The sequence below is a fragment of the Takifugu rubripes genome, chromosome 21 (genome assembly GCF_901000725.2).
Source record: "Takifugu rubripes chromosome 21, fTakRub1.2, whole genome shotgun sequence".
Classification (NCBI taxonomy): Eukaryota; Metazoa; Chordata; class Actinopteri; order Tetraodontiformes; family Tetraodontidae; genus Takifugu; species Takifugu rubripes.
In genome coordinates, this window is record NC_042305.1 from 17,400,618 (window position 1) to 17,427,960 (window position 27,343).

At 46.2% G+C, this 27,343-nt stretch overlaps 1 protein-coding gene across 3 annotated transcripts in view; it reads right to left on the bottom strand.

Annotated features, from left to right (window-relative positions):
• Positions 1 to 8,013: 8,013 nt before the first annotated feature.
• The window catches only part of setbp1 (SET binding protein 1), a 30,738-nt gene continuing 11,408 nt past the window's right edge, over positions 8,014 to 27,343 (bottom strand). For 2 of the 3 annotated variants that reach the window (XM_029829144.1, XM_029829145.1), the window contains exons 3-7: positions 19,337 to 19,746; positions 17,141 to 19,081; positions 16,817 to 17,024; positions 15,672 to 16,737; positions 8,014 to 12,678 (exon numbers count right to left, since the gene is read on the bottom strand). In XM_029829144.1, the coding sequence (XP_029685004.1) occupies positions 12,176 to 12,678; positions 15,672 to 16,737; positions 16,817 to 17,024; positions 17,141 to 19,081; positions 19,337 to 19,746 (4,128 nt within the window). In that variant the 3' untranslated portion in view covers positions 8,014 to 12,175. The remainder of the gene's footprint in view (positions 12,679 to 15,671; positions 16,738 to 16,816; positions 17,025 to 17,140; positions 19,082 to 19,336; positions 19,747 to 27,343) is intronic. The other variant, XM_011615881.2, reaches the window with a different exon arrangement.

The window sequence follows — 27,343 nt, forward strand, 5'->3', positions numbered from 1 at the left end:
GTGAGAGAGAGAGAGAGAGAGAGAGAGAAAGAGAGAGTAGGTATGTATGAAGACAAAGGCTCACTTGTTCACGGTGGTGTTTTAGCCTCATTACACTCTTCATTTGTTTATACAGTTAACTCTCTCACTTCCTCTATCATTCATTGCCCCCCCCACCCCACCCCACCCCCACCCCCACCCCACCTGTAATTACTGTTTATATGCTCGTTGCCCTTCAGTCACAACACAACACAACTGCAAGCTTAAGAGGTTACACGTCGAAGGGGTTTAAACGCTGCTCTGGAAGGACACACGGGGTTGCACAGCCCAGCACGGCGGGCGTGATGAGGAGGTATCATGAGGGGGCTGAAACGGACGAGGCCAAAGGCGGGATGTGACGGGATCTTTTCGGGAACAGTGAGTTGCATGCCTCGACGCAAAGACGCGAAGGGTTAACGGTGAAGCAAGGCTGGGGCTCAACAAAGAGACAGGTCTGCGTAATTAAAATCAGACAGAGAGAGAAGAATAGGAGGAGAAGAAAGAGATGTAGGGAACAACAGGGAGAGAGAGAGAGAGAGAGAGAGAAGGGGGAAGAATGAGGGAGCGAAAAAAGGAGAGCAAAAGACAGAACGTAATTGGTTCTGTGATGGCTTCCAGCTGCATGGCCCTCAGCCAAACCAGCTCTTCATGACACGCAAAACACGCTCTCTGCCTCTCTGTCTCCCTTCTGTAGTCAACCAGAGAAGATCTTAGTTTCTGATGTGTTTGCAGCTGTGACGCGCTCAGTGGAGGAAAAAAATCAATATCCCCCCCCCCCCAAATCATGTTTTGATTAAAATAATGATGTGTTATTTCCGGGACTTTATTTATGTTCTGGTGGCCGACTGTGTGTAACGTAAATACAAATGGCCGCACTAGCTGCACATGGGTGGGGGTTGGGGGGGGGGGGGGGGGCGCTATAGGTGCAACAGTGCACACGCCTGGATTCTTTAACAAGAGGACCTCAGTTCAGCCAAAGAGCTCGGGAGTGACTCCGGTTATTAAGGATCCCGGTAAACACTCATCTGCAAACATGATCCCATGTCAGAAAAGTTATTACCGCTGATTTAAGCACACACACAGGCCGATGAGGCTGAGTTTGACTATGACATATTATCGTGTGTGTGTGTGTGTGTTTGTATGTGTGTGTGTGTGTGTGAGTGAACACAGGAGGCGTTATTTGGCAACTGTTTGGGAGGCGGTAAATTAGCGGGGAAAACTGCGAGGAGTGTCACTCAAAACATATTACACTTTTTCACGTGAGCCTGCACACACACACACACACACACACACACACACACACACACACACACACGATAACATAACCACACATTCATCGCCCCACAGCTTTTGTAAACATTACAGTGGAAACATGATTAATAGCTCAGGGACAAATTGAGGCCGTGTATTGAGAGTGAGGCAGATTAAGAGCCGTGTTCAGATTTATGACTTACAAACACCGTCAACAAACAAGCAATTAAAATGAATTGCAATAATGGAGAGAACACAGGGAGTGTAACCTAAAGCAGGAAGGGAAAAAAGCCAAATTAAAAAAAAAAAAAATCATGTAATCAGTAATAAAGGAGTTATTACACGCATCCAATGCTCCCAATATGTTCCCTGCACTGACTTATTTTGCACTTGTGGACTTTGGGGAGGTGGGAAAGATTCTGAGAAAAAAACGTGTGAAATTAAATAAAGATCACCTCGGAGGGGTGTGCGATTCCTCCTGGATCCGCTGGTGTTTTCGCTGGTGCTCACTGGGCTTCAGCTGCAAATGAGACGCTACAGGTTCGGAAAAGACACAATGAAGGAGTTTATCACATGTATCTAATACTCACTCATTCCCCTGCGGTCTAAAGGGGGAGGAACGGTGGTGGGGCCGCAGACAAATACCCCTGAAGTCTGACAAAACATACAGAAATGGCCGTCTTTAAAGCACAGCCTCACTTTTTGTGACACAACTGAGCTCAGCTGGAGCATGATGGAGGACAAAGACGGGCTTTGCAGGTCAGTTTCAGCCCTAATTTCTCCGAATTGAATGAAGCTGGACACTTTGTTTTTCACTATAGGTTAATCGTGGGCTGTTCAGTGATACTATAAGCAATAATAGGAGCCTTCAGAAGGCTAATCCGTGTGTAGGGTCGGTGTAGCTGCCTGCTGCTTGACATTCTCACAGCCTCTTGCCTGGAGGCTTTATCCACTAAGTCAAAACACTGGCATCTCCAAGAGTTTAATTCTTTTCTGAAAACTGATTTTCCCTTATGGCTCAAGCTCATCTGTTTTTTATGTGGCCGTGACCAAGAAATTAATGTTCTTAGACTCCAAGAAAAGACAAGAGCCCTGTTTGGATCGGATCGAGCTTAATGAGGGCTGTAAAGAGCAACCTCCGTGCATCTTTGTGGCACGCCAAACTTCTCCCTCTCCCCGACTCGCACTGATGGACGTCCTGGGCTCTGCTCGCAAACAGATGGTTGCGGCATTAGTAATGGGATCTTTAGAAACGGTATTTGCGCGCGCGTGTGTATGTCTATGTGTGTGTTGGTGGAGAGAAGTTAAATTATTTTCTCTGACATTTGAATAAAGTCTTCAGTCTGAGATTGCGCAAGAGCTTTCAAATCCATTCAAGCTAATCTAGACCCCTCTTCACTCAGCTTATCCCTCTCGTGGCTCTTCCTCTTTAAGCCCTTTGGATCACCACTCGTCAAAATCATCTCAACCAAATTACGGCGTGTAAAACATAAAGGCCCCGTCTCGTAATGACATTTAAGCCATCAGATAGCGACTGCAAGTAACATTTCCCTTTCTCTCTGTGTTTACGCCCTCAGCAGGAGCCCTGGCGACTGCGCGCTTCACTTCTGCAGCAACATTTGCAGTTATCACAGTCACACTGGAGGTCTGATTATGCATGCTAGCAAATGACTAATCTTTAATGAGACACATTTAACCTTCTAATGGCTCTTTATTAGGCTAACAAGCTATGCCTCGTGTGTGTGTGCGTTATATGTGGAAATGAGAAAATGTGTGGGTACTCTGTGAGAGTGCAACAGTGAAACCCTAATTAAGCTGTCGGATGGCGGGGCAGATTAGGCAGGACCCCTGCAGACTCTTCAGCCCCGGTAGGCAAACATGTTTCATCCCTCAGCCAGCCAACCCAAATACATCTCAGCCCAGCCCCTGCGAGAAAAATGAGTAAAAAAACAAGTGTCAGTCCAGCAAAACATCTCCAGCCTGGCGAGACTTGATCATTTTCCTGTCAGAACCAACAACCTAATCGCCTTGGCAACGCAGAGAGACAGGTGGACAGAGGTGTTTTAGACTCTGAGGAAAAGATTAGTAGCTCTTCTCACAGTGCTTGTTAGGTAGGCTGATCCTCAGCTTTTACATTAATCATAGTTGAAGCCATGGGGTGCACATAAAATACTTATTTCTATTATTCATTATTTATTCTCCACTCATTACTATTTTCTTTTACAGCCAGTATGTCACCACATCTTACTTCACCCTAACCCTTGGTGAAGGTGAATTTGAGATTCAAGCATTGACCTTTGACACCTTTGCATTGTTTGTTTGGTAGTTGTGTGGTTGAAGCTGTTGTGACTCTTTAAAAAGGATTAAATCACCGTCTGCAGGCAGGGAGGGATGCAGCTCAGTTTAATAAAGCTGCACCTTTGATTAATCTGAGCAAAGCCGCTCTCTGTCCATTGGCTAACAGCTCTGGGGCCAAGGCAGGGACCCCGTCATACTTACACGCACGCACACACGTGCGCGCGAGCAGACACACACACAAAAGCACTGCCAGTGAGTGTTGACACAGTCCAGATGTTGGCAGCTCTGTTCCAAATGAAAGCAGGGCAGCCAGCCAACAACCTGAACCACTCTCCCCATCAGATGATATGTTTACAATAATACTGCTCTGAGACACACACACACACACACACACACACACACATGCGTGCGTGCGTGCGCGCACACACAAAATCACATACTCAAAGCAGAGGAAATGAACTAATGGAAACCCACCATACCACATTGGGTGCAAAAGCAAACCAACTTATGATGAACGAGGTAGAAAAAGAGAGAGAGAGGGAGAGAGAGAGAGGGGGAATCAGACCGAGACAGAGAGAAACAGAGTTTAGACAGACATTGTGACAAATAGACTTATCAAAAGAGGGGAGCAGGTCATTATCATTGCCTTGTTTGGAACTGTATTTCTCCGCCCGTATCTGTCAGGCAAAGAGAGACAGGCGATGGAAAAATAAAAGTGCACTTATGTAATGTGCCTTGGAGGCCAGGATCTGAAGGGGGAGGGGGGGGGGCACCAGTGGTTCCACACAGAGGTGCAGCAGAGGTCAGACTGTACTTTTTAACACTACCCCTCAAGCATTTTATACTTTTAGGCCCCCCCAAAGCAACGCAACCCACTTATGTAGGGCTGGAAGCTAAATTCTGATGTCTGTGACACCGACAAGTATCCAAAACTTCTCCAACGGAATTCCGAAATGGCTCAGCGTCAAGTTTGTTGTGATTCAGTGTAAATCGTGTGTATGTGACACACGCACGCTACTGTCGCTGTAAAGCATCTGCACAGGTGTCTGCATCGTGGGTTTTTTTGCCTCACGCAGGCACAGAAGGTTGCACCAAGAGGTGCCAAACGAACCATCCACTCCCTTTCTGTCCCCCCGCTTTAATTACTCGTTTGTTCTCAGCACGTTCGCCTCGACTGTCACGCCGTGTCAGAACTTCAAGTGTAGCTGACAGCTCAAAGCAAAGCAACTCTTCATTATGTGGATGCGCGCTGACACGTTCATCCAGGGACAGATGTTCGGCATGGGAACATATGCCGCCGCTCTTTATGTATTTACATATTTCCTGAAGAACATTTCACATGTTAGCACCAGAGTGGAGGTTGAAATAATGCGGGTATCTTCCAAACGCCGGTTCCTGCAATGTGCCCTGGAGAGGTGCACTTCTGACGCCTGACATCGCTGAGGCATGTGGGCTGAATTAACAGCACGATGAAGAAAAACCAACGTTTAACTCAAGCACTCGCGTCCTTTCCTTCTGCCCTTTCCGGCCTCCCAGGCCGCGCGCTTCCACCCTGTTGCCAGACTGAAGGAGGTGCAATGAAATGGAGACCAACAGCCGAAGGTTCTCCCCTCAAGCCCGGTGCTGACGGCCGATAACTGGTGCTGATGAAAACCAACTGAAGAGTGGAAATCGTTTTTTAACGCAGAGCCACGTCCCCTGCATAATCTCACCCACAAAGGTGGGGGGCGCGCGCTGTGGGGGTCCATTAATAAAATATGACTGTATCATATAATAGACTTGTCTGCCAAATTACAAGAGACAGAGAGACAGCTTATTAGGAGGACTGAGAGGGAGGTGTGTGCACGAGAGAGCGAGAGGAACCTGAATAGAGAGATTAAGTGGCCTACGTCCATCAAAAGGCGCATTACCTAAGTGTTGGCATCATTAATACGTCTGAGGCAGAGCGCTGCTAACAAAGGCTCTAACTGTGAACGAGGAGTGCGTGAATACACAATTACTCTATTTCCGTGCAGGGGAAATCCCCCCTGAGCTTTCGTTTCTTCTGTCGTCCCACCATTTTATTGTTTTTGAGCCGCCAAGTGTGTGCGTGCATTCAAACACGTACATTTTTGCACATGCACTCACGCGCCACCAGCACAGCTCTAAAATCCAAATCAAACTGCTGTGAGTCACACTGTCACCGTGGCAACAGTGGCCGGCTCCACACACAGCACAGTCTGTCATATCTGGTCCCCCCCCACCCTTCCCCATTGCACCACACTCAGATATAAACAACTTCCAGATATAACCCTGCTCTTGCATGCAGAGGTTCAACTTCCCCAGGATGATCATTTTACGATTTAAAGACATAAATGTGCTTAAGCTCCATTTATAGATTGTTAAAAAAGCACATCTAGGCATGTCGTGTTTATAGCTTGGACCAGGAGGAGTTGGCGACAGCGTCTTGAGGATGAGACGTGAGGTTTTCCTGAGCTGCAGTGACAGATCCGACCGCCAGGTGGTGTCTTCCGTGGCTACTGTCGCTGTGCTGACGATAATGGGAGGGGGGGGGGCTCCTGTGGTGGCCGCTCCATCCATCTTCATAAACATGCAATAGTCATCCTCTGAAAACACCAACAGAGATGGATTGAGGACATTCTCGGTTGCATGGCAGATTTCCTGCTTAGTTGGCCTGGACTGCAGGACTGTCTTCTTTTTTTGGCTTGACATTTGTGGGTTTTTTTTTTCTTTTTCTTTGCTAACGGCCTGTTTAGATGTGGCTCAAACCTGCGGGATAATCAATACTGCACACTGAGAGCTCCTGATTCAGATTTTATTCACAAGTTACTGCTGATCAAATTCTCATCAGATTTCCCAGTTTTGCAGAAAGATTAAGAACAATCCAAGGAGTCCTACAAGAAGAGCCCTTTAACCTTTTTTTTCTGGGGGGAGGTCATCAAAGGCAACTCAGAAAATGTAATATTCTATAGTTAATTCAAATGTCCTGCAGCTGTTAACATGAGGAAACTGAGTCTAACAGAAGGCTCAGCTGGTGTCCTCCAAATGTCCCCGTGTAGGTTTGACTTTGGGAGGGAAGGTGGACTGAAAATTAAAGTATAATTACCGGGTTACAGGTTAGGTTAGATGTTAGATGTTCAAAGGGGAACGCACTATGTGTATGAAAGTCCTCATAAAGATAGAAGTGCAAGGAGGTGTGTGGTCGTGTCTTTGGGGGAAAGCATTTTGCAGGCTGTTTGAAGGCTGATGGACATCGGTAAAACTCTCCTCTGAGTGATGGTGCGCACGGACACACGCGCGCGTTCTCTAGCGCCGCTGTGTTAAGCAACATCTCAATATGACAAGAAGCTAATCTGGGTGTTCTGTGGGAGGTTCTCTGCTTTTCTAAAATACTCGCAGGTTCTCACCGTCAGGTTCCTTCTGCATTCCAGGCGAGGCTCGTCTGCAGACGGTGAAGATCCTCCCAAAGTATCCTGGAACAGTTGCCTTAAAAGCAGCCTGTTAAGTTTGGAACCAGTAAACATACCCTCCACATCTGAGCACCACATTTGAACAGCACCGCGCTACACTTTCACTAAAGCCCTTGTTTACAAGTCCTATAAGCTTTCAGCAGTGTTTGTTCTTTTGAAAAGGTTTTGCACATATGTGGTGAATCAAGAAAGAAAAACTAAAGAAACGGGCCAGTTTAAGGACTCAGGACAGGGCGCTAATAATTAAATAGTGACAAATAATGACCTTTTTTTTTGCAACCACTGTTTTCATCTCAATCTGTAATTGTCACTGGATCTGACTTAAAGAACATTAGCTGGGAAGAAACTATGTGACTATGTAAAAGAAAAAACCCAAAGAAATCCACACGTGGCGCACCAGATTAATGATGCTATATTTCCTAATGAGCCCGTGTAGCTCCGCGTCCAGGATGTGCTGTGCTGTTTCATCATTCATGATCACAGCCCTGGTGATCCATCTCATCTTCTCTGTGGTGCTGGATGTGGAGTGGGGCCATGTGAGCTCATTTACAGGCATCAGTAGCGAGTGATCTGAGCGCAGCGCCACTGCAGCCCTGACGTCTGTGAGGAGAGGAGGGGGGATTTTTTTTTCTCTCCAGGATAACACCAGCGATGCCAACAGTTCCATCAGAGCCACTAGATGCACGGAGACACTTTTGGGCAGCTCACCCTGCAACCATGGTAACAGAGGAATTTTACTAGTTGGCAGCAGCCAATAGAGGGGTACTACCCACTCAGCTCTGTCCAATAATAGAGCAGCCTGCAGCCCAGCCCACTTAAAATCAACAGCGACGGGCCGGTGGGTGCAGGATTTAGAGATGGAGGCCCGGTTAATGAACAGCAGTAAAGAGCATGTGGGCACGTCTGCAGCAGTGTGTGAGGGGAGGATTCCCTGGCACGCGTTTTAAAGGCTATAAGAAAAACATATACCACCATCAGCTCTCAATAAATTCATTTATTATTTCACACAATGGATAACATGAACAACTTCAACTGTAGTTCTTCTTAATAAGTGCTCAATGCTGCCAGCCAACAGAAGGGTAGCAAAAGAATGAGCCTTTCTTTCTCAGGAAAGAGAAATTTAAAAAAAAATATGAACCTACGAGATCATGAAAGATAAACATGACCAAAAGCATGCCAGCGGACATGGATATACATATATATTGCATGTATGTATGTGCTTGAGACATATATCTGTATGCCGGCAAATGCAAATACAAAATCTATGTGTACGTCTACACATACATACTGAAAGGATATATGCATATGCACGCGCATCTAGTATTTACTCTATATGTCAAATATTTGCAGTTTTTAATATTCATACAATATACAAAAATGCTTCATGAATTAAAAAATCCATTACAAAAAGAAACATATCAAACAATGTACAATTCTTGCTCCAAATTCAAATTGAAATTTAACTTTCAGTTTGTCTAAAATATTTTTTTATGCATACAATCAAATTGAGCATGCAAATAAAGGAAACCCACTCTAGAAAAAGGTTCAAATACACTATGTATAGAAACTGAAATATGCCCACATTATTTGAAGAGCGGATGTTGTGCTCTGAAGAAGTACATTTATTGGTTTTTCTCCGTGCTTAAATCTGCACGTTTAGTCTTGAAGATGATAGCTGAGCTGCGACTGCGTATGCTGTGAGGATGGCTACATGTACACCTGTGAGGCTCTGTCTCACGTGACCCTTCACTCCAAATACAGGACACTCGTTACAGCATGCTACAAAGAGAATGGAGGGATGATGAAAATGTAGGGACCATTAACACCCCGTCCTAACTGCTGTAGTCAACGGCTGGGGGCGGATGACAGTTAACTCGCCTCCCACCCAGCGACCAATCGCAGGTCAAACTCTGTTGCGCTACCCTTGATGAGGAACAAAGACCAGATTAAAGATGCTTCGTCGTTGCTCGGGGTCTTAATGTGGCCACAACAACAGTGACCTTAACTCCAGGTCACCGCCAACATCCTCTATGCAGCCTCTGTGAAGAGTGAAAGCTCTGGATTAGGACAATACTTGTCAGTGTTAAAAGGCACCGGAGCACTGGCTGGTAGGAGAGACAGACAAGACAGACAACACCTGGGCTCTGGAACTCTTACAGCCGAGACCACTGACTAACCACAGGATGGAGAAGTAAGCTGCCAAGTGTATCGTCACCGCGCCTCAAAAACCACATCTCGACCTCCATTTCGCCAGAACAGACTGCAGACGGACTTAAAGTCACCTGTCGATGCGAGGTTAAGCTCACAAAAGTGAGGATGAAAACACACAAACACGCACACACACACACACATACACAAAAATTACGCTTCGTGCTGCACTGGTCCATCTGGCTGCAGGCGAAATCGCTGCAAGCCAATAGGGATTTCCTATTTTTGGTTGAGAACACAACAGTCTGCTTGGATGCGCTGTTGTGGTAAGGCAAATCTTCTCGGTCTTCAGCAAAATTTCACCAATGGCTGCCAGAGAGAGCGAATCAATTCGGCTTGTGTCAAATACAGGTACTGTTCAGGTCTGGGGCAGTCTTCACAGCAGGAGAAGAACACGTGTGGTTGCAGGACGTCTTTATGGAGCCTCGCCCACCCAAACTGGTGTCCATGCAGGTTGGACATACTAATACTATTATACTATACAACAAACACTGGAATTTTACATCTGCTTAAGGCTGTACTGCATAGAGCTGCAGTAACTATATTTTTTTATGAAATGATAGTCACTTTCTGCACAACTTAATACAAAATTATGGTATTATTCACAATTCTAGTTAGAAGAATTAATTGTATTTAGTAAATAAGACCACTTATTTTTCTTTGTTGGGTGGACCAAGAACAGAAATCCCTTTTAAGGTCATTACCAGGTCATTGCCTGATGCATAGCGAATAATAATGTATGAGAACGTGGTGTCCATGACAACCTCCTCTGTCCTTCATTTGCAAGGTATATAATCAATCACAAATACTCAGCAGGATAAACGATCGTCGCCATGAATTTTATCGTTAATCAATGATGAAAACACAACGGGCCTTTCAGTTAACGGGCCGACGGATGACGCGTATTTAACGGCGCGTCACCAAATTAAGTGGAATGTGTCGGTCCCGATGCAACAACAGCTATAATGAATGAAACTGTCAGATGCGTAGATGTCGACAGAGGACGTTGCCAGTGGAGGCTGTAATGGGACACAGGCAGTGTCTGGTAGGGTTCTTCCAACTAACGCACACGTCATCTGCACAGTCGTGAAGGGTTTGGGTCAACGTCTGGGGCGAGTTTCGCTGCGCGGTATTTCTTTTTTCTTTTTTTCTTTTTTTTTTTCTCAGTTCAAATGTAAATTGGCGAGAGAAATAAAAATAAGGCACAAGTTGAACTGCTGCAACTGAGAATCCCACCCAACGCAAAGAAGAAGACCAAGAAGAAGAAGAAGAAGAAGAAGAAATCTCCTGGAACAAAATGTAGATGTCAGAGAAGGTCTGATCCATTGCTTATATTCTAAAATCCCAGAAACCACCATCCAAAGCCATGTATACTTTCAATCAAGTCCAACAAAGGCTCCTCATACAGACACAACACAAATCCAAGATGGCTACATTCTAGAGTGCACATAGGAATGCTGTACATTGGTGCCAACATTGCAGAGTCTCTGTCAAACTCTGATCCAGATGATTTTAAATAATGCATCCTTACACGTAATACTGAGACTTTGGTTTCTAAATCTAAATACTGGATTTCTTTTCAAAAAAATATTTCCAAATATATGGTTCGAAAAGTGTGTTACGTAGAAAGACTGGGATTAGCTTTTCAAAAACACTGCCTGTGAGCCCCGTCCAGTCAGGATTCAGACTCGGGCTTCCTTTTGGCGCTTTTGGCTGCGCAGCCTGCATATACAAATTGATTAAAATAATGCATGCTCTCTGGAATGGATATCCACACCATCAAAGGCCAGAACATAAGGCTGGAACAAGCATGTTAAGTGCTGCATTTGATTGATGCAAGTGTATGGTTTTTCATAGTGCATTTAACCAATTTTAGGGTTTTCCAAACACACACCTGATAGTTTCCTCCTGTATGCAAAGTCCCCTGGATATAAACGCAATAATGAGGGGATGAATGAATATATATGGTTCTTTCCGTCTGAAAACAAACTTGTCTTGAGTCACAACCATGTCTGTTTTTGGTTATAAACAATACACAACTGTCAGTCTATGGTACAACAATTCTATTTGATATATGTATGCCTGTACAAGTCTACGAGCTGGTTTCTCAATGTACATGGCAGGTAACAGTGGATCTTGTTTCTATATACAGTCTACGAGAGTCTTGTCCACTATTCTGCTGGGATAAGCAGAGGGAACGCAAGCAGAAAGAAGATGGCAAACATGACTGGGACTACTTGGGAGGACAAAGGGAAATGAAGTTGAGTGGCAGGCACCAGAGAGGTCTTTAGAAAATGGAGTGAGTGCCATACAGATGTGGAAACCAGGGGTTCGGAGCTGCCTGCAAGTGTTCTTCACTGCTCAGGGGGTAAGGAAACGCAAGGAGGTACAGATGAGCGTAGGAGCAAAGAGCAGGGAGCGAGCAATGGGGTAAGGTGGCTTATTTACTGCTTTGTTATCCCATATTTCTTAGACAAACTTCCTCACAAAGGCAAAAATAATCAGAGCTGCACAGTTTAATGTGAACCATTCCCCCTCCCATTGCTGGTAAATATATGGCTAAAGCCACATTCATATATCATTAAGTACCATACACATCACTGTATCAGATACATAAAGAATCACATAATGTCCTATACTATCATGAGTATCACACATATTTATAGCATCGGTATCAATTAGTACCATATAGTGCCATTTTGAATGAAGGTCCTTGAAAGACTTTAGTCTGGCTTGTTTTATCAAAACCAGGGGATGACACTCATAGTCCTCCATCCTCTGGCTCCTCCACTGCCACGCTGTACTCTCCACTGATCAGAGAGGAGGAACAAGTAAAAGTGCAACAAGGGTTTCCAGGATTAAGGACACTGGAACTGAAAGGGCTCCAGTTGCTGCTCTGGGTTTGGTTATGCAGTTGCTTGTTCATACATTTACTGACAAGAGGGAGACCATAACTCATCCCTGCTGCCCCTGCCTCTGCGTTTTCCACCTTTGGCCAGTGGAGGCACAGATCGGGCTCTGTGGACCACGTTTTCAATCGTCGCAGAGATGGAATCGGGATTAGAGAATTCTAGAGGCTCCGGGGTCAAGCCTGGCCTGACGCTCTGCCTTCCTGGTAGTTCATCGCACCTCTCCAGCACAGGCATTCCCAGAGTCCTCCCGTCCCCTCTTCTACTGGACAGAAGGTCCAACCCACGGACTTCAGCCAAGTCCTCCTCCAGGCCGTGGCCCTCCTCTGGGAACTCTATGGGCTGCTTTCGGGGCCGGCCGGGCCGTCTTTTGATGACGTTGTTCCCTGTTTTGGCTTGTCGCTGCAGCCTTTTGGCACGGAGGATTTTCTGCACATGCTCAAAGTTCAAAGATCGCATCCTCCTCACGTCCTTCTGGATCTGTTCCACCTCGCGCCGTTTATACCTCCGCTTACTCGGAACACCTGAGAGAAGCCAGAGTGAACAATTAGAGAAGATTGGTGAGATAAGACATATAGTAAACTAATAGCGAAGCAAGGCTAATTTTGTGGTTTTCAGCTTCCAAAAAAAAAGAGCAGCCTCAGAAAAGCCAGGAAAGACATCGTGCCAGATTAATTCATGAAAGCTCTTGCTTCGAGAGCTTCCTGCTAATTTTGACGCATTCATGTGAGCTTTTCAAAGCCCAGCTGAGCAAGAAGAGCAAATCCTCTTCTGTATCCTGTTGTCTGCTTGAGAAAAGAGGGAAGAGGGAAACGGAGGAATTGCTATTCTGCTAGCAGGAAACCCACAGAAATGTCTTCTTCTACCATTTATGATGGCGCTACACAACAACAAAAGAAAAAACAACCATACGTCTTTAGCACAGGCTGCTGCTCACTAATTTAAACATGTATTTGCTGATTTGTCCCCAAGTGCACACGTGGAAAACACATAGACAGAAAAAACATCCACATGCATCTGTTGCAATGCACACGGGCGTATTTAGAATTGATTTTGTATTTCAACACGTCAGTACTACACACTAGTGAAGTTGGTGCTATGACCTTTCTAAACACTTTCATCCATCACTGCCTTTTTTACTCTACTGTTCATGTGTGGCAATATATTACAATATATTCTTTCAAGTCAACGACTCACGCAGCACCATTTCCTATCCCTCACTATTTCACTGACTGGACAACAACAGCAGCAATAATGATAATACAGCCATTATTTTTGTTGTTATTTATGTCCTCCATAAACTATTACAGATAGAAAATGTATTCACGGACCACAGCAGTGTCGGCTTTGTTTGGTTTCTTAGGTGCGAAGCATAAAGGGTGAAGCACAATAGCCTGAGTAAATCTCATCCTTCATTAAATGGGCATTTAAGTCGTCTTTGTTTGGAAACCTGAAGTGCCACTGCAACCATATAATGTACAATATATACCTGGTGGAATGTGCTTAACTGTTACAAAAAATAAACAGAATGGGAAAATGTTTTAATATGATTTCAGTGGAGCAGAGCAGAGATGAATTCTAATGAAGGGTTTGTGAATAGGAGTTAGGACAGACAAGGTCCAGCGTTACCAGCCTCAAATCCAAACTCAACGGAACATCCCACATCACGTTTGATTTTCGGGAACATCTGAAATTAGGCTAGTGTAGAAAGCACCGAAATGCCGGTACTTCATTAGGTTGACGCACGCACATGCACACCCAGACTACAAAGTAGCCGAAATTTACGAGCTGCATACACGGAACATAAAACCCGTGACCTTCCGCAGTGTGAAAGGCCGTGTGGCACGGAAGAGCTGCTTCTCTGTGGAGCAAGAACTCCCTACTTCACAGAAATGGAAACTGGCTCAGAGCGTCTAAGTTGTGTTTGTACGTTATTCCCTAAAATGACTACGTTGAAATCATTTACCTGTCTTAGTTTGAGTGTATTATTTTGTGTGCAACTCAGAAGGAGGGGCTCTAATGACAGAAATGGCTCTTACAGCAGCATAAAACCACATCATCATCACATGCGTTTCTCACACACATGCAAGAATCTGACTCATGTTATTATATATCAAGGATCACTTGATCCCTTTAGGTACCTGCAGCGACAGTGAACGAGAAAAGTGGGAATTTTCGTGCGTTGGAAACATTCGGCATCCGTTATCCGCACATGCACCTCTGCTTTAATTGGACTAAAGCCGTGATGTGAGACGGCAAGTCATGTTTGAGGAGGGGCGGCAGGACTGGGGGAAAGAGAGGGTAATGGGGGAACAGGAGGGAGGGGAGACAAGGCAGAACGAGAAAGGAAAGAGAGGTGGGGGAGGGGGAGGAAGAGGTGGAGAATCCAAGGGAAATGTGCAGAAATTGTGCAAGAGAGGCAAATGAGACGCAAGTGCAGAAACAGCACGAAGGGAAAGGGAACCTCTCGTATATAGTATGTAGCAATCGCAGTGCTGTGATGGACTGGAAGGATAACAGAGTGTTATATGCTGCTGTTGTGCATATATGAGTCATCCATCTTGGATCCCCCAGGATGGGGGTGTATTCTAACTGAGCCCCTGGCTTCTCCTCCCCACCACTGGACTAGGCCCCAGTCATTAAACCCCTGGCTGTGTGCCAGCTCTTTTTACACAGACAAGGGCCTTTTACGGCTTGTCTGTAGAAAATAAATCACACGGTGTGAATAATATATCTTTGGCAAAGGCATTGGCAAGAGAGGAGGAAGGGAGGGGAGGAAGGAAAGATTGGTGAATTATAGTCCTCTCCATCCATGCATCACATTCTCCTTCCCCAGCCAGATGTGCACAGAGAAATCAGAATGCACCGATGTTCATTTGGTAATGAAGACTGGAGCAGTCTTTCCTCTTTGTCTGGTTATTAAAAGGATGAATCGCCATGTCTGCGCTGCTGTGCTATATACAATTTAGCACTTGGCCAACACAGTTTTGTAGATGGGACATAAAGTATCTGAAGAAATTATTTAAAGCTAAAGGTGGAAAGAATATGCTATGCATGGCTATGAGTTTTGGGAACTTTCCATATCATGCTGTCCTCCTTAACTGAATAGTATTTCACATATACTATTTCTAATAATAAGTCAAACAAAGGTAATTTGGGAAGATTCCCCTTAATTATTAAAACAGTTGAGAATCACATCAATGACCAATCTTTTATTGATAGCAATTGACAGCCTGTAGTAACGCTAATATGAACTGGAATTTAAGGCTCGTACACGTTAAGGTTCTAAACGGTTGCTAAATGATTTTCTGAATTCACGTTGCCCTGCAGATCTTTAATGATGATCGCTGATGCTTTAAACCACAGACTACAGGTGAATCATGTATGGATACTGGCAAGAAAAACAAGAACAAAAACAAGAAAGCAATGGGAAGTTTGGGTTTTTTGAAAGAGAACCAACAAATGGAGAGCAAACATCCGTAAACACAGCGTTAAGTCGAATTTACTTGATTCTTACCAGCGAGGGAGGAACTGGTGCACTTGTTCACCTGACCTGGGTCCTGCCTGGCAGTTTGGAAAGACTGTAGGCCCTGATCTCCAAACACAGAATGTCTTGTCTTCATGGTCCTACTGTCACTCGCTTCCTCCTGTGTGCCCATGAAGAGGTTAGGAGCTGAATCTGACTGCTTAGACCGGCTACTGTAGTTGCCCATGAAGCTGTTTGCTGGCTGCCGAGTCTGGCGGGAGCGAAACTGGCTGTCAACAAGAGAATGTGAGGACAGCTGGTCTGACTGAAACATCCCCAAGCTGGACGTGAGGCCTGAGCTTCTACCACTGCTCCGCTGCTTCTCCAGATGCTTTGAGGGGTCTTGGCTGCCCAGGTCCCTCCTGTCTCTCAGCGCGGTGAGATGTGCATTGGTCTTAGCTCCACTGAAGAGTCCCCCCAGGTCCTGCCGGTCTCGCAGTGAAAGGAGGGGTTCGTCCTTGTGCTTATGTTTGTGCTTGTGCTTCCTCTTATGAAGACGAACCCCTGCAAGACCGCCTACACTGCCGCTACCTAGGGACCCAAGGCCTTCTCCTCTGACAGTGGGTCCCTGCACTGGGCCACTACTGCTGCGAAGTTTGGCCCCGGGCTGCAGCTTTGAATGTGCACTGGAATGAAACGCTTTGGGAGGAGGGACAGCAGGTCTCATAAAGGGAGATGGAGGTGCAGGTCCTAGTGAGTGATGGGGCAGGTAAAATGGAGGAGCTGGAGGAAAGTAGCCCAGACTAAGAGGAGGTGCATAAGGCATAGCATATGGCGCTGCATAGTAATTTCCTCCAGCCAATGGAAAGCTGTATCCTGGAACAAAAGGCAGTTTGGATGTAACTGGCTCGTTAGACTTGGCTGGACGGCCACGTCTTCGCTTGGCCTTCAAATCAGCACTCCTTCGGAGGTATGAGCCGGAGTCACAGGAATATGAGTCATAGGTAACGGGGTAATAATGATGGAAATTAAGACGGAAAATGGAGGGGTATGGGTGCTGGGGAAAACAGGCATATCGCCTGTGAGAAATTCGCAGCTGCTGGAGCTTTAGCACAACCTGGAGAAAGAGAGAACGTTTAGGGAAACATAAAGACACTGTTGGACATTACACGGTCAAAGGCGTCTTCCTCTCTAACCTCCTCCAGTTCTGAGAGAAAGTGGAGATGATCCCGGCTCTGTAGGCACTTCCTCTTCCGCCGATGATGTTTTTGCTTCTTTTCTTGCTGTGACAGGAAGCTGTTAACAGCCGCAACTTGCCGCTCGCAGCGCGTTCTGCTGCCCCTGCTGGAGGCTTCCAGGGCTGCTGCTTCTGCAGCCTCGAACCCGCACAGATCAAATGAGTACCTGTAAACAGCACACGGTCACATTAAACACCACATTTACTAATACAGTACAACACATGCATGTGACTTGATTAAACGGAAGCCTGGAGGATGGTAGAGAGGTGGCTTGGTTATCACCTGCGGCGAGAGGCGGAGCCTTTCTCGGTTTGATCCGAGGTGCTGTTGTTGTCCGTTCCAATCCCGCTGTCACTTGGGATAGTCTCCTCGCTGTGGGACTCGCTGATGGGGGACAGTGTTGCCTCTTTAACCGATGCTCCTTCTGACAGGTGGGAAGGTGAATTAGCCAAGAGCTGTGGAGGAGATAGTTTCCATCCCCCAGAGAGGAAACTCCTACCTGTTGGTTTGGAGTGCAGGGATGAAATGGGCTGTAAACTGGGCATGGCAGTATCACAATGGTTTGCTCTTAGAGATGAAGCACTAGAGCTGGGCGATGAGGATGTTAAAGGCACTGCAGGGCTCTCATAGAGACCCGACATAGAGACAGACGAAGGCAGTTTTTCCCTAGTGGTTTTGGAAGGGTTGGAGCCCTGGGTTTCTGACCTAGGTTTCCGTCCTCTCTTTTTACCAATGTAGATGGTTCCTCTTTTGCTGACGTTTATCTGTTTTCCTAAGCGGGCCTCAATAGTGGAAGCCATTGCACTCATGGTGGAGTTAACCGGGGCAGAAGATGATTTCAGGGCAAGGGCGCCATTTTGACTGGAACCTGAGAAGAGCTCATTCAGGATGCTCTGCATTTTCCCAAGCTTGACTTTATTCAGCGGCCTGTTATTTCCGCGACCACGTTTTAGAAGTAGACTGTTGGTGCTGGTGGTTGTGGAGGGCATTTGCACGAAGGAGTTCAGCGGATGTGTCTTCCTCCTACGGCTTAGCCCTGCGGAGCATTCCTGTGCCAGTGGGCTTGGAGGTGAAGTGGAGGTTGCCTCGTGAATGGTCTCCACTGTTAGCAGTGGCTGCTTTTTGGGTCGTCCTCGTTTCCGCTTAATGGGCATGTGGACAGTAAGGCTGTCCGTGTTGGTGTAGAGAGGACTGGAGGGGGTGATGGGAAAAGCTGAAGGTGGCTCAGCCAGGGTCGAAGGGCTACCCCGGTTCTCTCTCTGTGGTGATGTGAGGCTGGCATGGCTTTTAGCTTTAAGGTAGGACCACCTGTCCTTTCCCTTATTTGGTCTGGAACTGGCAGTGGAGCTGGCACTGTCACTGGGGCTAGGACTCAGTGCCACTCTATGTCTGGGACTGGGAAGGGGGCTGATATTGGGCCGGGGCTTAGGGCTAGGGCTAGGGCTGATGCTACTCCTGGGACTCGGGCTCGGGTTTGGGCTGGGAAGTCTAGGATTGGCGATGAGATTGCTTTTGCTGATGTGATTTTGAAGAGACTCTCTGTGTTTGATCGCGTCCGTGCTGATCTTCGGATAACCGACAGAATTCTTTTTCATTCTGTGGGTACTCAAAGCCGACTCGATATCAGAAGTGCTCGTAACAATCTGTCCTCTCTCTGCTCTGTCCAACCTCTCCCCTTTATCTCTTCTGTCGCCTTTGTCAGCTCTGTCGACTTTATCCATCTTTTCTCTGCCGACATCGCCCTGACTTGTCAGTCGACAATCAGTTTTGTGAGTGTCCATCTTGTGTGGTACTTTGGGTTCCGGGGGCCCGGATTGGTGCTTCTCTGTAATGGGAGAATCCTGCCATTGCTGTGATTGCTCTTCTCCAGGAAAAGAGGCGTCATAAGAAGGCCTCCTCCGCCTTTTTCTTCCTTTACCCTCCTCTGTCAGCATGGGCATTCCTCTGTCATCTTCATCTCCCCTTTTGCCAGAAAGCACTCGCTCTCTGTCATCTTTCCTTCTTTCCTCTCGTTCCTCATGGAATCGCTCAGCTGCATCCTCTTGCCTGTACTTCTGCCTCTCCTCTGAATTAGTTGGGCTCTCCGATCCTTTCTCTGCCTCCCTTCCCCAAGGTGTATCAGCACCGTGGGGATTGCAAATCATCCTCTGGGAGTCCTTCCTGCCATACTTCCTCTTGATGTTCCCAAAGAGCTGTTCACTAACCTCCTGCAAAACTCTACCCCTGAAGAGAGCAACAGAAAAAAACACACATAAAATGAGTTTTACTTAAATCAATAAACCAATTAAACTTCAACATAATGGTGTTTGGTTTTGTAATGAACAAAGCTTAACCCTTTTTTATTACAAAATGACGTAGAGGGAGCGCTTACGAGAAGAAAATATGATCGAACGTTGCTCATAAATTAATACATTTGTAGATATGAGACAGTGGAGTTCCTTAAAGGTGTGATGAAACACGCGGGATTGTGTGCCATACCTGCTGAGAGAGGTGAGGTTGAGGATGCTAGCATCTGTAACAACTGGCAACTGCAAGTCTGGAGTGAAGGATCTCTGAGGTGAAGGGCTATGCGCCGCTGCTCGCAGGAAAGGTTGATTCGGATCAAGCGAGGCGCCCCTGCCGCCTCCCACAGGTTCTCTGTCTGGATCAAAATCCGCAGGATTGGCAGGGGATGTAGAGGACACTGCAGATGTGATCCAGTCTGTGTTGATTTGATGTTGATGTCCGTGAACGTGCTGGAATTGTTGCGTGAGGCCGTGCTGTGGCTGCTGTGTGAGCGCTGGAGGGAGGGAGCTACGGAGCTGGTGTTTGGGCGAAGTGGGATCTCCCATTATTTGCAGCAGGCCTCCCTCTCTCTGCTCAGACATTCTGAACTGGCGCTCGTAGGTCTGTGGATGACACAAAAGGGAAACAATTCTGGTTACTGTATACAGACCGCATCAGAAAACAGCTTTTTAAAGCACAGAGGAAAAGACCAATGATATGATAATGATAAGCAACAGACATCTTGACAGAAATATATCCAAAACAAAATCCAGTTGCACACTGGAGATCTTTGTCAGTAGATAACTAATGACAGATTTGTTGAGCTCTGACTTTGCAGTTTTCTTTTTCTCAACCGCACTGACACTTTTAATACCTTTGTTAGCGGAGCCAAAGAGTGTGTACAATACACGGGCTTGTTTAGACAAAAATCAGATTTCTGGGGTAAGGCTGTTACATGCTGAGAGAGCTGGGGGCTTAAGTCAAGAGTGTCTTCAGCCTAGTGCTTTAAAAGCACTAGGCTCACTTATCTACTCTCATTTGCGTTCAGAAACGATGTACTGAAATTGTAAAAATCGGATATCCAGCATTAGGCTTCACAGCGCTGCCGGATCATGTAAAATGTAGAGCAGCGGATGGCTTTTGTGGTTGAGCCTGTTATTATCAGATTCAGTGTGATGCAACAAGGCAGCGTTCTCCTGCCTCTCTGCAAGGAGATAGAACTTAACCACAGGCCGTCCCTCTACGTGTACACAGAAGCATGCACGCCTATCCCCACACGCTTACACTAATGCACATGCTTTATTAAGCTGAGCCTTAATAAAGCCCAAAATGCTAATGTAGCGAATACAGTTGAGCAACCGAAGTTCTAGCTGCTGCTCTCTTGTTGTCTGACACGTATGAATACAGAGTAATTAATCATACAGAAGTAAAGAATACAACTTTTGAATTCATCTCCACAAATGCACTCCTAATTTACTCCATACTACTGTACAGTAAAGGTCAATCTCACACCTGTATGGTATTATGCATGGAAGTGCTCATGATTAACACGCACTATCCTTCACGGCTACTGTGTGTGTGCGTGTGTGTGTGTGAAGAGACACGGTGGGTCCAGAGAAGGATAGGGTGGCAGATACATGATCCACATATGCTTTCTCATTTCACCTGCACTGGAATACCTGCTGTTTCAGGTTATAAGAAGGCATATAAAAAGCCAAACAAAGGGTGGGGGGTAGAGTAACACACATGCATTATATATATATAGAGAGAGAGATAAGATGTATCCTCCTTACCACAAACTAACCCCAAGGTGATAAACAAAGGGGCTTGTAGACACCTCATCGGCTACAACCAAAGAGCTCTCTCGTCTTTCTGTTTGTGTTATTGGCACAAGTTCAGCTTTTTGTTCTTAGTTTCCGCCCAAATACCACCCTCTCCTCCCCTCTCCCTCTGTTCTGCTGCATGCAGCACATCCAAGGACAATACACTTAGTATCTAAGGTTCACACAAAGACTAAGTGAGGCGATGCAGCCAACAGTGTGTAGAAACTCATTTATAATTTACCGTATGCTGGTCAGTCGTATAACTACGATAATGAGCATTTATGTATTTACCGTGATTAACAGGAAAGTCATTGGAAGCTATTACATACCATGCTTAATTCAGTTGGGACACTTAATGAATGGCAGAGTGCATGTAAATGTTGTCCAGGCAACATTAATCTGCAGCATAAATAAGGAATATCATCTCCCTGTACTACTGTTGGCCTGCAGCAGGGGGCATTAGTCAGGAAATTAGCACTCACATGGACTCTGACCCTGGGGAGAAACCTACAAGCCCAAGAGCTGAGAGGCTTCGGTCTTTTCCAAACGTTCCTTCCTCTACAAACGAAATCTGTACAAATTTAGCTTAGTCAAAAGCCTGCTACAAAGCAATGTTTCGGCCTCTACCTACACACCCTGCAGGCCGAGGCCTAAACATCATTAAAACCGTCAATGCTGCGCTCAGAGTTTGAGTCATAAAGGAAAACAGCCTCTTCCCGGGATGCCTTCCTGTAGGTGAGCTCTCAAACACCAGAATGCAGGCAAATACATTCCTTCCCACTGGTGATGTAACCATCAGATAACAGCAAAAGGGGGTCATGGATAATATGTGACTAAGTGCTGCAATTGCCCTTAACTGAAAAGCACTTCACAAATGAGTCAGCATATATTAAGGGACAAATCCATGCGTGCGTCTTAATGGAAGCCCGGCTGTAAAAAGCTGCGCTCCTTTCTCCTTCGGTCTGACATGTGGGGAAGTATGTGACAAACCCTCCTTTCCTTTCCTTTTCCACTGCTGAATAAACGGAGTGGAACTTCTCGCTCACACACATACACGCACGCACATGCAGCACCCTGGCTGCAAAATTACACTGGGAAAGAACACCCTAAACAGGCACACCCAAATCTCACAAGCCAGCACACATATACACAAATATAGACCAGCAAACATATACACAACCTCCGTGCACGCAAACACTGGCAGGCGCACACAAACACGTTGCCCTTCAAATCGTTTTTTTTTTTTTTTGGGAGCCTTTTATTTGGCTGCACGCCCAGTGGTTAGAGTGTTTCATTTTTCTCTGTGTATGGAACTGGGCAGCTGTCCAGGCAGACACACAAAGAGAGAGAGAGACAGAGAGGGGGGGTGGAATGAGGAGGGAGAGGGTTAGTGAAAGAATGAGAGCAGTGGCAGAGAGAGAGAGAGAGAGAGAGAGAGAGAGCAGTGCAAAAACAAGAAGAACGGTGCACAGACCCACAGCTCGAACCCCAGTCTAAAAACCTCATGACAGGTATGATCATCCCATTTTTCCTTGTCACACACTCTTCCTTGGCTTTGACACCACCGTGTCTCCCTCGGCCCCTGTGGTCTCGTGCAATGCCCCGCCCACCTTCACACATACTCATCTTATCCCTCCTTTTCTTCTTCCCTCTGGAGCTGACCATTCTCCCCCTGTGGGAACCACCACTACAACCCCCCCCCCCAAAAAAAGTTCCATTCAGAGTGCTGCTTTGCTGTGATCTGTGTTTCTGACAGATCTCTCTCTCTCTCTCTCTCTCTCTCTCTCTCTGTCGCTCTCACTAACACACACACAACTCCTCTGCAAACAAACACTATGAATACTAACACAGTTTTGTGTCCAGAGCACTTAGACTGGGGTTTTGGGGGGGGGGGGGTTAACAAAGAAAAGGAGGCAAAAGCGATGAAGAAGAGAGAAGAGAGGCACTGTGTTGATCTTGTGGCGACTCTCACAGACCTCATCCCTCCCTTCTTCCTCCCTCCCTCCCTCCCTGCTACCCCCCCCCCCCCCCCCCCCCACAACCCCGTTCCTCGTTCTCTCGTTCTTCCCACCAGTTCTCCAGGGAATAAAGACTTCCATTCATGCGCCTGAGGAGACCCACAGCAGGGGAGGGGGGGAAGAGAGAGGGGGGAAGATGAGAAATAGGAGGGGGCATCAAGGTGGGACAGTTTGAGGATCACAGGGATCAGGCGCGCAGCCTCAAATTGTGTTGTTTTTTCCTTCCGCTACAGTTTTTACCGACGGTTTGCCATCTCAGACCCGGTGGAGACCGTGCCACCTAATGCACATTCTGGGAAAGTTTGGTGGGAATGTTTTGGAACTGGCCTCCAGTCAAGACGTCGGCACTGGGACAAACACTCCAGCTCAATACGCGTGGAGCTTAAAGACGCCAGTATTTGCTTCCAAATGTGCTTGACATGCCGGTATATTTCTTCCCTGCTGGGCCTGATCAGCCATTCGGCCTACAGAACATTTATCCTTTAGACTACTGTAAAGCCGGAGCCAGATTTAATGCACAGCAGTAGGTCTCAAGTGAAAGGGTCCCTCCTACATCTACAGCAGTAATCCTTCAGATTGGAGGGTGCATAAGGATAACAGCGCAACACCCGAGAATCTCCTTGTCACACTCTCTTCAGACATGGTCAGACATAAATGACTCAATTCGAACAAAAGCCTGTGATTGGCTGAACCAAAGCATGTTATTAGTGTGCAATTGAAGGTTTTCACACCGTTAGTAATGACAGAGCCATTTACATGCTACACAAAGTGTACATCTAATCCCCTGTATTTGCATTAATGGTACAGATGCAGGCATTTGTGCGCCCTTTATGTGAATAGCACTAAGAGGCACATTAAAAGTGATTATTTCAGTGATTATGTACCAACTGTGACAGTGTTATGCATCACATTCAGCACAGACACTTAAATACGGCCTTTTATGCTCGTATCACACACATCCCCGACAATCTACAGACACGAACAAAGGATCCCAACTCAAAAGAAATATGTAATTTGGTTCAATTAGGCCTTAGCAGCAAATGCCACCCCCACACATTGAGAAAACACACAACACGTAGTATCAAACGAGGATTTTTGCTTTGTTTTTTGTTTTTTTTCTCCCGTACTCTGTTAACAATATGACCAATCGTGCCACTTTCATATAACAGGAAACAATTAACAGCCAGTGGGCTGACCTAAATCCTAAGGGATGACTTCCTGTGTGGAATGATGGGTGATTGGAGACATGAGCTGCACAGAGGGTAAACACTTCCTCTCTCACAAAGCAAAGGAAACAATAACACTGCAACTGTGCTGCTAAAGCAAAGCAAGAGGAGGAATTTAAACACTGAACTTAACATTTGTGTCCTATAAAGTTCTGAGTAGCTAAATAAAACTCAGAGGAAGTGGAGAATGTTTAGCAAAAGTCCAGCGCTGAGCGGGGTTTGTTGCAAAAGTGTGACAATACCATTATGGGTCAGCAGATACTTTGGAGATTCCCCCTTAGAGTCTTTGATTAAGATCATCAATTTAGAACAACGTGCACATTGTGTTGCATCAAAGCACTTTTGTTTCACAGTTCTGTCACTGTACACTGAATAATGCAGCAACAGCAGCCTCTCAAGGGCAGCGCTGGTGTCTACTGAAGTTGGATAAATCAATTTGGTCAAAGACAATGGTCCAACTTCCCTGCGTCTCCATCTGAAGAGTGCCGTCAGCAGGAGAGATGCCCTCGGGAACGACCGCATTTTAGAATTAAACTATAAAAAAATACACTCACCACTTCTGTCGGGGAGCACTAAAAGTCAAGACTGCAGGTGTGAACAGGTAAAACTGGGTTTCTTAGTTACAGAAACAGAAAAATGTGAGAAATGTGATTTCTTTTTTGATTTGCAGCACAGCTATACATGATGGCTGGTAACAGAGATGTGAAGGCTTGGAAATTACAGTCTACACTTTGGGTGCATTAAGTAACCCCTTCACTGCCACGGGCAAAAATATTTTTTCTCAAGCCCTCAAATGAACTCCAACTCTCAAGAGAGAGTTACAGAACCTCCGTAAGGACATCGGCAGCGAGAGAGAAAATGGGCAAAGTGAGACACAATGGTCTTAACCAATCAGACGGCCCACCTCCCTTTAGGCCCCTCGCACCAACAATAATGCCTTTGTATGAGGCTGCACTTCACTCACGCGTTCACACACACACACACACACACACACACACACACACACACACACACACACACACACACACACACACACACACACACACACACACACACAGGCACACCAGGAGGGGACCAAAAGCATCCTACAGGCAGCTAGCTGGGCCTTTGCTTGAGCTACGTCAGAATTAAAGTGTGTGTATTTGAGTTAACAACCTCTGTTCCCTCGCCGACGCAGGCACATGACTGCAGCTGCCCCTTCGCTCTCTTGTCTAAACCGGCACCCCTCCTTGCTGTAGGTGAGAGGTCAGGCAGAGTGGCATTCCTCGCAGTCTGAGAAACAGAACGAGCACGGGGGCCCGAGAGAGCAAGGGACTGAGCGGAGCAGAAAACACAAGGGGCGGGAATGCAACAGAGCGGGGCAGGTAATAGATGAGGAGCACGGGGCATTTGGGAGAGTGCATGTGAACATATGGGTGTGTGTGCTGAAATGGACCACTAAACAGAAGACCCTGGTGGCTCTTCCCTGCTTCATAAACACAGCTGTTTGTTTAGTCTGAGCTACCTCAGGGGACAGAGCCACAGACAGAAGGACAGACAGACACATTTATATAATTTATTCATGTCCGCATCCATACTTAAGAGACAACGGGCATAAACACACAGCAGAACTAGAGGCGGATTACTTTACAAAGCCTCATACAAAGACTAGAAACTCAACAGAAAAGTGGGCAGAATGAAAGAGAAAACTGTCTCAAACGCCACAGTTCCGTTGACCTCTAATGACCTCTAGGATTTTAACATCATTTAATGGCCATTACTGGAAAAAAAAAAACTCTTGGTAAATAAAACAAATTTTTGATATAATCCATCTAAATTTGGGTGAGGGCTGTTGTCACCTTTCTCTCAGCACACACACACGCACGCACACACACTCACACTCCTTCTGACAGGCGTGTCCCAGACAGCTGATGAGGACATCAGATTTCACTGACAAACACACTTACGCTTCAAGTGAGACACAGTGAAAGTCAATACTCTGCGCCTGCTTCTCCTTCCCTTTGACTCTCATCATCCAGTTTCTCCCCCTCCCCATGCTGAACATCACCCTCTGTCCCTGCTGGACCGCTGCTGAAACCACAAAATACACTCCACTGTCTGTCTCACACACACCGGCTCACCACACAGACGCAAGGCAGCCGCCAGAAACACATGATTCTATGACACAATATCAGCTGCAACCGCAAAAGACCTCAACCATGGCTGTTGCTAAATGCATGCGCTTGAATTAAATACAGGTTTACAGTATATTCTATATTGTTATGTCTCCACATTATGGGCTATTATGGAGAACTTATATCTAAATAATTGGCAGTGTGGGTCTTGGTTTCATTGGTTGCCTGACTAGACAAATCTTATAATCTCCCTGCATCTGCCTGGGCCTGAACAGCAGCCCACTGGGACTGGACACAATGGTGAGAGAATAGGTCTTGACCTTTGGGACAGATTGAGAAGATGGTATGTGTGTGTGTCTGATGGAGAAATTAGCTACAGTTCCAACCAAATGGTCAACACACACACACACACACACACAGACACACAGATCCAACCCTGGGGTAAAAAAGCAAAGGCCAGACTCCAGTTGTCTCAACCCTGACCCATTCATACAAACAAACAATTCAGAGACACAGAAATGCACACGCACACACACACTGGAGCTAGCTAAATGGCTATTACCTTGTGCAGCAGGGTCAAAGTTCAGCTGCACTCTTCCTTTGTGTGCATGTGCAGCTGTATGTCTGTCTGTGTGTGTGTGTGTGTGTGTGTGTGTGTGTGTGTGACTAGGAGTGACCTTGCCAAGTCACTCTTTGTGGTTACACGACAGCACCTCCATAATTCTGATAAGGGAGGACTATCTCATGGCTGTGGCCACGTTTGTGTGTGAATGTGTGCTTGATGAGAGAGATGAACAGATTGTGTTCTGTCTAGACTTTCTAAAGATTCGAGAGATACTCAAGAGCAGATCAGAGGTTAGACGCAAAAACATGTGCGTGTGGGTGTCAGTGTGTCATTCTGGGTGTCGGTGTGTGTTTCAAGTGTGTGTGTGTGGGGGTGTGTGCTTGGTTGGGGGGTCAGACACAGATGGACAGCTGGTGTTTCAGTGGTGCTAAATCATTCACCCCTCCCCAGCATTGACAAACACACATACACACA